Source organism: Myiozetetes cayanensis, unplaced genomic scaffold (assembly GCF_022539395.1).
Source record: "Myiozetetes cayanensis isolate MyiCay16 unplaced genomic scaffold, myiCay2020 scf10, whole genome shotgun sequence".
In the NCBI taxonomy this organism is placed as follows: domain Eukaryota; kingdom Metazoa; phylum Chordata; class Aves; order Passeriformes; family Tyrannidae; genus Myiozetetes; species Myiozetetes cayanensis.
The window spans coordinates 23262956-23273926 of NW_026086605.1; the positions used below are offsets into that span (position 1 = coordinate 23262956).

The window sequence follows — 10971 nt, forward strand, 5'->3', positions numbered from 1 at the left end:
ATATTCCAAAGAAATCCCAAGTGTAGAACCTTAAAGTGTAACAATGATACCCAGCGGAGTATGGAACTGGTTAATGATTTAAAGTAATATGCCCTAAATACTCCTATTTTAGCCAACAGTAGAGAATCTGTAGACAGCACATGCCCAGATCAAAGCTGATCATGTCAATGTCATTCAAGGAGGGAAAGATACCCTCCTTTTCCCCTTCTCTCCCCCCTACCCTTTTTTTAAACAAAGTATGACATCTGAGGAACAGTGTGTTGATTGTTCCACTGCCAGGATATGCATAATGGAAACATTAGCTCCAAGATAACTTTTAATCTGTCAGCCTAATGGCTCCTTAATGTGTAGAGGGCTTTAAATGTATGTCAGCCAGGGCTGTATAAAGTAATATAGTTTGTGGCCTGAATGGATCTAGATGACTCTGCACCATGACACAATATGGTTTATTATTAAGTATCAGCTCATCAGCTTATTCCCACGGACTTGGACAAGCTTCTCAATTTTCCAGTAACAGATTATGTGAGAAAAAGCTTGCAGTGCATTTTTTCTCTCCTCTTTTTTTTTTCTTTTATTTTTCTCCCCTTCCAAATTACAAGTTTCATCTCCAGTTGCACTGGGAGCCCTGAAGTGTATTTACAGCAGGCTGCACTTTATCACACATCAGCTTGACTGCTAGTTTACACTGAACATTTATGCAGCTTCCTTGGCCCAGGATGCAAACTTCACATCTTTGTATTCCTATCACCTTCATCGCAAATTTTTCCAACATCCTTTCCCTGTTGACTGCTTTCCTCCTCCCTCCCCTACTCTCACTTGCCCACATACTCCCCCTCTTTCCCCCCCTTCCTACAAACAGGCCAGTGAGACTTGACATGTCACAGTACTTGTCTGTGCAGAATACTTGCAATAATTCAGTGTGTTAGTTTGCCTTCTGTGATTCCTCCCAGCTTTAGCTTAGGTATATAATTTCAACACCACTGCTGTAGATTGGATACAGATTTGATTTTGTGCCTTTCACTAATTTCTTTCAGTCTGAAAGACCATTTTGTGCCCCATGCTGTAGAGTGTCCAGAGGAAAATGTTACCACTTTTCAGCCTGCCCGTGCAGAGAGCAGAGCAAAGAGGTAATTAATCTCCTCTGAATGGGAAGGTTACCTTCCTTGGATGTTGTTACCCTCCGAGGGAGGGGAGAATCAGAATCAGCAGTTTGCTACTGAAGGTACATCTTCTTTCTCCAGGAAAGCTGCAATGGACCACAATCCCTAATTCATGGGAACCTCTTCGAGAGTATCTGGGGGCACACTGTGAGAACTGTGGCCATGGTGTAGGAACTCCGCTCTCACCACAGGAGCTCTGGCCTCAGCCTTCTCAAGCACAACCTAATTGCTTTATGCACAGCTAGTTTTGGAGCAATTATGCATTACTTTTGCTTACATTTAGTGTTTATATCCTCTTAAAAATTTAACTAATATATAACATAAGGAAAGTTAATATTTGTGCATTTGTTATGTAAGCACTTGTGAGAATTTTATGATATTTTAGGGAATTTATATCTGAGTTTTGTTTATCGCTATGATATTTCAGGTCTTTATAAGATACTCTTCTACAGTATTTATCTGTGGCACAACCAAAGGCATTTATATCCTTACCTGTTGTATTCTCCTCTTTGTGTTGTTCCCTCTGCTCTGATTTAAGGAGTCTAGATCCTGTGTCTTGACTCCAACCTGGAGCAATCTGGAAACTGCAGTTGCAATAAGCAGACTTAATAGTAGTAGTCAGAGATCCCATCACATTAGCAAGGACAGCCGCAACTCTTCTGTTCTTTTCCCATGTCATATTGCAGTTTTTGAGCTCAAGCTTCCCCGTGCTGGTGGTGGTTTGTTTGCTGAAGTCTGAGTGGACCTCTCTGGGTTATATATTTGGCTGCTTTGGGGAGGACTTGGTGACTCAGGTGATCCTTTACACCTTTTCTTGTCTTCTGAGTGGTCTTCTCAAATTCCCATGTCAGCAAATTCATAGACTGGATCATATTCAATAGAAACAATCATTCTCTTTCACCAAAAGTCAACATGAAGTACAAAAGTCTGTCTATAATCCACCCCCTTCTTGTCATATAAATTTATATTTTTAAACTTTTGATTAAATTTGGGTTATTTTACCAAACATGGACCAATATGGACAAAAAACATAACTCAACAAGCATTTTTTCCTGCTTTTGGCTCTAACAGATGTCAAAAGTTAAAGGCTTCGTTGTTTCTAATTGCTCAAACTATTGTTCTTGTTTATAAAAATGTATGTCTACATAAACAACTATAAAGACCCAACTATAAATGAATGTCTGCAAATTAAAGTAGATGATTGAACCTTAGAGGACTTAGACAAACACCCAATTTCCAACATTTTTGGGAAAAGTTTGGGGTTTTTTATTTGATTTGTAAAGTGTCATATGTCACAGCCACAAGACTCAGTAGAATTAAAAGTGCACTATTTGTATCTGCATAAACTGTTTATTCTTTTTACCTATCACTGTTAGATATTTAGCATCTCTCTTCTCCTCTCCTTCCACCCCATCTCAGGGTCCTGTGAAGCTTTGTATGAATTTGTACTCCCCAAATTTCAAGATGATTTTGCTGAATGTCAGACTTTGTGGGTTTGGTTTTGTTTGGCTTGGTGTGGTTTTGTTTGATTTTTTGGGGGGATTGGGTATTTTTTAATTTATCAAGGACAGCCAAGCAAATATTTTGAAGGAGCAGATTAATAAATATTTTAATACTTTTTACAGCATTCAGTTGTTTGAATATTCTTAATGATGGATATAAAATAGCTCAGGTACATTTAGATGGAATTAATTGTTATTTTTTTAACTAAAGTGACTGTGAGAGTATATATACTTTAATTCTCCTGATTTAGCAGAAAAATATAACCTATGTGCTACTGAAGGTGAGAGGATTAGGCTTCTAATTTCTTCAAAATCTCTAGTACTGCGTTTCTCATAGAAAATCAAAATGGAATTGAAAAAAAGAAGTTGTGAACTAGACAACTATATAAAGTTCTTAAAATTTCCAGGAAGATAAATGTAAATTGAAAAATTTCTAAACTCCTGTGCTAAAGGATTTTTCTTTAAAGTAGCTTTACTTATTCGTTAGATGAAAATATTTTTAAGAGTTTTAAACTAATTTGACTCATGGAGGTGTTTTGCCTAAATTAGGAGCATTGTAGACTTTAAACTGTTCATAGATAGGTATTTATTCTCCTCTAAATGTTGTCAGTAGGGAATTATTTTCCTTTAAAGGAAGTTTATATTAATATTTAAGGGAATTTTGCAACTTCTGTTCATTAATTGTAGAATATGCCCAAGTGCCTCTGAAAAAAACGATAATGATATTGATATTTCATTCTGAAGGGTCTCAAAACAATTTACAGATTGGTAGTATAACCACACTGAAATGCACCCAGCTTCTTGGTGGAACATGGCAGCTGTTTAATAGCCCATAGCAAAACTATACAACAGCAGGTTGTATAAAAAGAGATGAATATGGATCAAATACAAATCAGCAGCTGAGGATTTAGATACTGTACTCTAATTAAAGTTAGGTGAGGTTTATTCCACTAGAATATTGAGTCTATGTGTGAAGTGCTATACTTTATCTGACCTAGTACAATGACCTGTGGTTAGTCCATCTGAAAGAGAGGCAGAAGGCTGTTTACTGAAATGTAATCCCTGATGTATACTGCACAGCAGTGTTTGACAAACAAATTAAATTGGGAATACTTTGCTTTTTTTCCCTTGCAGAGGGGTTTATTAAAAACACTTGATGTTTAAATGAGTGCCTGATGGGGGTGTTGGGCAGATGTGGCAATAGGTTTTGATGGGGGTAGCAAAATTTTTGGGGCTTGACTACTTAGTTTTAGTAATTACTTTTTAAAGAAAACTGAATGCTGCTGGAGGAAGCTGTGTTCCTAACAGCTCCCTGAGCTATGGTGGCTGGGAGGTGGTATTTTTATAGATGTAGAGTATTTATTTGCTAGGAAAAGGAGAAAAGCAAGAAAGACAATAAGATGCTATTAGACAACAATTTCTTAATGTCACTGTTGGCTTGAGCTCAATTTTGACCTGTGACTAGCTCAGGCTGTATGATCTATGGGTCTAGCATATTCCATTGCAACTTATTTTTACCATTTTTTATATAATGCATGAAGATCTTTAAACTTTTTTTTCTGTAGAAAAGTATATAGAGGTCCAAGTGCAACATAGCTCTCTGCAAAACATGCCAAATTTAAAAGGAGCTAACATAACTTGAACTTTTTCATGTGGTTTAGTATGCATGTATTTATTTATTTATTTGGATAATTGGGTTTTCCTTCAGCTAAGGAAAAGCTGGTGTTGCTGACATTACAATGTGTTTGTGAAGAAAGACTGATACCACAACACATGCAGGCAACTGCAAGGTCATTACTTACCCAACATAATTAGAACATCCATTCCAAAGGGTGAAAACATTTAAAAGATAAAGAGTGAATTTAAAAAGGATTCTTCCCAATGCATTTTTTTCATAATTATAGTTTTAACAGCTTGTGGTGATGGTAGAATCAGCTACTTAAGAAAAATTAGAAGCCTCATTCAGGGAAGATGATCCCTCAAGAGACCTTGTGTTGTCATTTCTTAAGAACCTTGAGCAGAAACCTCATTCAGGATGCTGTGTGTTGTTTTGATGTATAGGGGGTATACTTAGCTTATTATGGCCAATGCTGGATATTTTAATTAAAAAACACCAGAACAGCCACAGATGTATTGTTTTCCCCTTATTCCTCCCCTTGCCCATGTGCAAAAGCACAAGTGTTCTCTTCCCCCTGAACTACAAGGAAAGAATATCATAGCAGAAAGGCCGAAAAGAAGCAGTAGCTTTCCTAAATTCATGTGAAATATCTTAGCATCAAAATTCTCACACAAACCTTTTGCAGTTCTCTGTGGTTGCCAAAGGGAGGTGGGAACTAAAGAGAAAAAACAAAACAAAAGAAAAAACCACACCAGTTGACGCATTTAATTTATGAGCAAGATTATTGTTTTACAAATAACCTTCATGATAAATAAGGTCTCATGGCAACATTTTCAACTGTGCTTTTATCAAGACTCTCTGAGCAGCGTGTGTAATATGCCTGGCAATCGAATCACAGCTGTGTGCCTGGGTAGGGAATCTCTGCGGAGACAACACTTCCTTAATTTAAACAATTGTAGGCTGCAGGATTTCAAAAATTTCAGCTGACTTTAACTGTCACTAGCCCAAGCACCTTTATCCCCAGGCGAGCAGCAGCAGCTGGATTTCATTTCCTGCTGCCAGACTGTCCGACATCTTTGCTGAACATCCCGGGAACAGAGCATCTTTACTTTAAGGATTTTATTCAAGGTGACAGCTCCTCACACTTTAGCGTTCAGATCACCTCAAGTAGCTGAGATATCAGTGAAAATGAGAGCACTTCTCCAGCAAACTCCAAATTTAGATTGACTGAGGTTATCCTTAGGCCCCTAGACCCAGCCTCCACAACAGCACAGGCCTGCCAGTAACTTTAAAACTACAGTGGAGTTTGTAATGATGTCTGGGGAGAAATAATCTGCCAGAGCAGTGGAGAATACTATAAGCGATAGGAAATGATGTCAGATTTAGTTAGGGCTGGAGACAGTGTTAGAATATACTTGGCATAATATGGCACCGGTATCTCTGTCAGCATCTCTGTTTTCTGTCACCGCACACAATCCCGGGCCTGTCTGTAGCCCTGACAGTGTCTTTTCAGATCAGGTTATTGCCAACTTGGAGACTGGCTCAGCGCAGCACCATACAGCCCCCTTTGTTTGAAGTCTGCCCTTTTGTCATTAATGCACTTGATGTCTATTTAAATCTGACGGTGAATGCAGTATCTGTTTTCCTGTCAAGAGATCATTGACAATATTAATACCTCATGTCCTTGCCTCATTTTCTAAGCACTGACACCTAGCTATAGTCTCCAGCATTCATCAAACAGCACTCTCTCACCAGCATCTCTATAAACAGTCTTGCTTCCAGTCCTTAAGAAATGCGGCAGACCTCAAACAAGACTTTTATCAATGCCAGTGAAAAAGGAGTCTGAAGAATGCCATTAATAAATTGCTCATATCCTTTGCATTTAGAGTTCTAAATGGCCTTGTTACTAACCTAATGCCTGCTGCAGCCTGACTTGGGATATCTGTTTAGGGGAAGAAAAATTTGCTGTTCATTAGATGCTTGTTTAGGAATGCTAATATTATCCTTTGAATGTTGAAACTGCTCCACTAGTGAAATTATTGAAATTGAAATTACTGAAGAAAGCTCTGTGGAGGAGGGGAAAGGGATTGGACACTATACCATATAGTCTCCATCTGTGTTATCCTGAAGAGGAATGTTTTTCACAACAAATGACAGGCCTCCTCCCATCCTCATAGGAATGCGTTACCATCCTGATGTCTTAGAAGGAAAGAAGAGCATTAATCTTGCACAACCCATGCCTTCCAAAGCTTCAGTAGCTTATATGACAGGCATTATACTGGAAAAAAATGGATGCAGAATATAAAAGCTTGTATCATGAATACTGCAGGTGGGCACAGTATTTGCTATGCGAGTCCTGGAAATCTAAAACAAGAATGAACTGAGGATCTGCTCCTCCCCTATCTTTACCCTTTATGTAAGGCAGTGTTCATCCCCTTTGGGCTAGATTATGTTTGCCCTTATTTATAGAGGTGAGCTAGGTAGTTGCAGAGTGACTGCTCTGTTAAGACACTCCCAGGATAGAGGAGACTCTTCCACCTTTCTGTTCATGGGAGGTGACTTTAATTTGACTATACATGTCTGAGGGCTCAAAGAACAACTCTGCTAGTAAAATTTAGCATCTTTGAGGATGTTTTCAGGTGGGATGTGACTGTGAACTTACGCTTTCACATACCACTTAGTACCACCAGAGGGGATGCTTTTGAATAAGGTAGTGAGATTTGCAGGTATGTGTGTCTCACCCACAGTAGTTAAGGCTTCCTCAGGCGTCTTTCTGCCTGTACTCACTGAGAATAACACACCTTGTCTCCCAAAACCAATATTCTGGCTAATTTTTGAAAGCATCCTCCATATGCCAATATGTAGCATAATTATAATGCTATCTTGCTCATGGGATGTTGTGATGGTGTTCAGAGAAATACTTCGGAAATGTTTTTACTAAATGTTTATTTGTATGCTGGAGTCTGGAGGGCTAACTGTTCTAGCCTATGTCTGTAAATGACTTCCCATGTAGATTTCAGCTGGTCATTTCAGTTCGCTGTCATTGGAAAGGAGGGATGGCTTTAGGTGTTTGCAGTATGACTTTGTGAAAGTTTGACTGGTTTTTCCAGGACCCACATTAAACTGTAATTATTTGCTGGGGTTTTTTTCCTTTTTGATTTCATTCACCTGGAAAACCTTTTAAATAAATAGCAGGGACATAGCAGAAAGCACAAAATATAACTACAATCCAGACTTTCCGTTTTCCAAAAACAGAAGAGAGGTGCTCTGATTTAAAATGCAGTGTATGATGTTTCAGTGTTATGTAGTTCTGATTTTGAAGATACTTGTGGATTTATGTTTAACAGGATGGGTCATGCATGTATTTCAACACGTTTTCCCAGGGGATTCAAAACTGCTGTTTGAAATGGCAATACTGAATATTTCAAATACACAAACTTTCTTTTGCAGGAAAAGAGAAAATTCCTCCCTTCCTTGCTTCAAATTTCCCTATTTATGTGCTTTATTGCATATTATGCCACTTCAGACCTAACTGTAATTAATTTCCTTTTTATTGTAGGCATTCTGGGGAAATGTCGCTACATTTACTATGGAAAACATTCTGAGGGCAACAGATTCATCCGAGATGACCAGCTATAAAACACAGTGCTGTTTGGTGCCTCTTCGAGCCCTCCACATAAGAAGCACAAATTGCATCTAAATTTTAAGCGTGTAACTGAAGTCCTCTAGTGCCTTCTGCTGACTTTGCCAAGCCTGTCAAGATCATCCTTCTGTCTTAGTCTGAGTAGTCACATAGAGATTGACATGATTGCCTTTAAGCAGGTTCCATCCACCAGTGTGACAGACAGCTGCAGCCGAGCACCCGGCCTGACAGGAGGAGCACTGTGATGGATTGCCTGGTCCAATTGCTGCTCCAGAAGAGCAGGGGTCACACCTGGGGCTGCAGTGAGCATGCTCCATCGCTCGGCGCCTCCGCAAACGCAGCGCGTTTATCTCCAGCTTGCCCGCTGAGAGAAAGTGGCTGGTGATATCAAAGTGTTTATAAAAGAGGGAGGCTGTAATTTCAGATGAAAAAGCCCTTATCTGTTCTTATTTTTTTCCCTGTGAATTAAGTGCTTGTGTTTCTATCATCTCATACATGCTTACACAAATCCTTTCACAGTTTGGTAGGACCCCCACTCACCTCCAAATGAGCCTAGACAGATTATTTTGTCTTTCAACAGGGGAAAAATATATCCTGAAAATATTTTGGCCATGCAAAGTACTATTGATTTGTATAGTTGTTTATATGCAAAGGAAAAGGATTTAAGTAATTTCCCAGACAAACAAAATTTGCTAATTCTTAAATTACATCTCAACATTTACTAACTCTTACCTTCAGAAAAGTAAACATTTCTTAATGCTGTAGAATAGTGGCACTGTTTAACTGTATATACTTGGAAGAAACCCTCATTAGTGATATTGACAATGTGTGTTATTCCTGGTTTGTTGCACAAGATATTTTTAACTTTTAGGGACTTTATTTAGAATTAAATACTTAAATCTGGGGGGGGGAAAGTGCTTAAAAGGAGTGATACAATCTGTCACCAGATGCATAGGATTATTCAGAGGGGAGAAAAGTCAACAAAAGTAAATGGTAGAATTAACATAATTAGCAGCTTTACTAATATTGAGAGATGAGTTCTGAATAACCTCTTTAGATGTCTGTGTAAGAAAGGCTATTGTCAGATTTTCAGTCACAAAAATAAAAATTCGTGGCAAATTTTCTACTTTTCTGATAATGAGGTTGGATATGTTAGAATCATGAACTCATTACTGAAAAAAAATCCCATACTTCATGCATATATTAAATGCTACTAGATACAATGGGATTGTCCGAGGAATATGCAAAAATTCTGACCTCTACACTGTTCCAAACCCATGCATCTTGGTTCCAGTTGAGAGCTATCACTGCCTAGCTGTTCTTGGTTTGTTTAAAATTACTTGGTGGCCTTTACTCACTTTCCTGGTTGAAAAAAATGTCAGTTTTTAGAAACTGCCTACTCTGGGGGTCTATTATCAGCTAGTGTTACAGGTGGAAGTGAACTGGACATTGAAGTCAATTGTGAAATTGGGTTTGACTGATGAAATAGAATGAGACACTGGCAGAGTGCCAAAGGAAAGCTTGCTGCTGCTGAGCATGTTAGGCCTTACTCAGTAAATGGAAGCCTTTGCTCATTCTGAAAGTCTATAATAAATCTTTAACAGATACTTAAAATCAGTGATGATCTAGTTCACACCACTTGGAGTTCAAATTGAGCTCTGAGCTGTTTGCCATGCAAATTGCTGTCTGTAAAGTACATTTTGGCTGCCTATAATGCCTCTTCTAATGTTGTATATGACTACAAATGAAATGCCAGTTCACTTTAGAAGTCTTAGGAGATATTGGATAAATGAAAACTACATGCCTCTTTCTTTAATCAAAAATATAATTAGAAATATTTAGGGCACTTGTCATTTCTCTTGGTTACCAAAATAACAGCAATCCTAGTTTGCTCCTATTATGTTGTCTGTTTTGAAGTCTTCACACATTTTGGCCGTGGCAATGTTACAGGCAGCAGGGTTCTGAGCAGGGGTGTTTGGAATAACCTAATGTCACTTTCAGTCTGGTTGCATATATGTTCTTGTCTTTATAAAAGGCTTTAACCCTGCCTCAAACAATAAACAGCACTTGCAAACTGACCGCATGATTTTTCCATCTTTGTTTTGCTTGTTTACTTTTCCTAATGTCAAAACCATTTGTATCATTTTCAGGAGTGTTTTCTTCCTAGCAAAGCTTTGGAGGCAAAAATATTTTTGGAAGGAAATGTGAACAAAGTGTTTTCCCCTTTGGTTTTTGTTTTCACTTGAGGGATTATATACCTATAGTTAAATGTGGTAAAGCCCTAATTAAAATTTGCTCAAAGGGAGTTCACACTAAATGTGTGTCTGATTCTAGAAAATCGAAAGGATAATCAATGAATAATTGTTTTATATTAGTAACGTATTAGGACATTATTTAAAAACATGCATGGATGCTTATTACTGTTTATGCTAACATATTTTTTTTTGATATGTGGAGCATTTTATTTTCAGCTGTGTTCTGCTGAAATTCTGTTTTAAGACATGGCAAAATTTTCAAACCTGGGGCTGCTATCTACGCTTGGTTCTTTCCTCAGTGGAACTGTGCCTGTATTTCTTAACTGAACTATCATTTAGGATGAAAGTCTGCACTAAAGTAACCTAAGAAGAGATTCCACTCTCTCTCCTTTGCTCCCCCTTCTCCATTCATGACACATCTTTCCCTCTTGAGATTAACTAGGCTATTAAAAATAGAAGATTTGCCTACAAAGTTATGAAGATTTTAAAATATGTATCTTTCAAAGGAACCACTGTATTCTTAGTTCTTTGTGTTGCAACAAGAAAAATTTGACCAGCCACATTTTTTGACAATTAACAGTGTTTGAAATCTGAGCTGTGTGTAAGTAATCGTCAAATACTAAAAATATTTTAAAAAATAAAAATTATCCAAACTTCTGTCTTAGGTTCAGTCTTGTGATGACCAGTACTTTGCCTTTGGGAAGACATCATGTCTTCACAAATGAAGAGTAGGAGGAAATGCTTTTACTAAGAGATGCCTATAGAAGCTGTGCTTACTACATTCCTAACTTTA

General features: G+C 38.0%; 1 protein-coding gene across 3 annotated transcripts in view; it reads left to right on the plus strand.

The window, feature by feature from the left end:
- LRMDA (leucine rich melanocyte differentiation associated) overlaps window positions 1-10002 on the plus strand; it is a 648386-nt gene extending 638384 nt beyond the window's left edge. For all 3 annotated transcript variants that reach the window (XM_050337663.1, XM_050337652.1, XM_050337673.1), the window contains exon 7: window positions 7840-10002. In XM_050337663.1, the coding sequence (XP_050193620.1) occupies window positions 7840-7919 (80 nt within the window). In that variant the 3' untranslated portion in view covers window positions 7920-10002. The remainder of the gene's footprint in view (window positions 1-7839) is intronic.
- The last annotated feature ends 969 nt before the right edge of the window (window positions 10003-10971 follow it).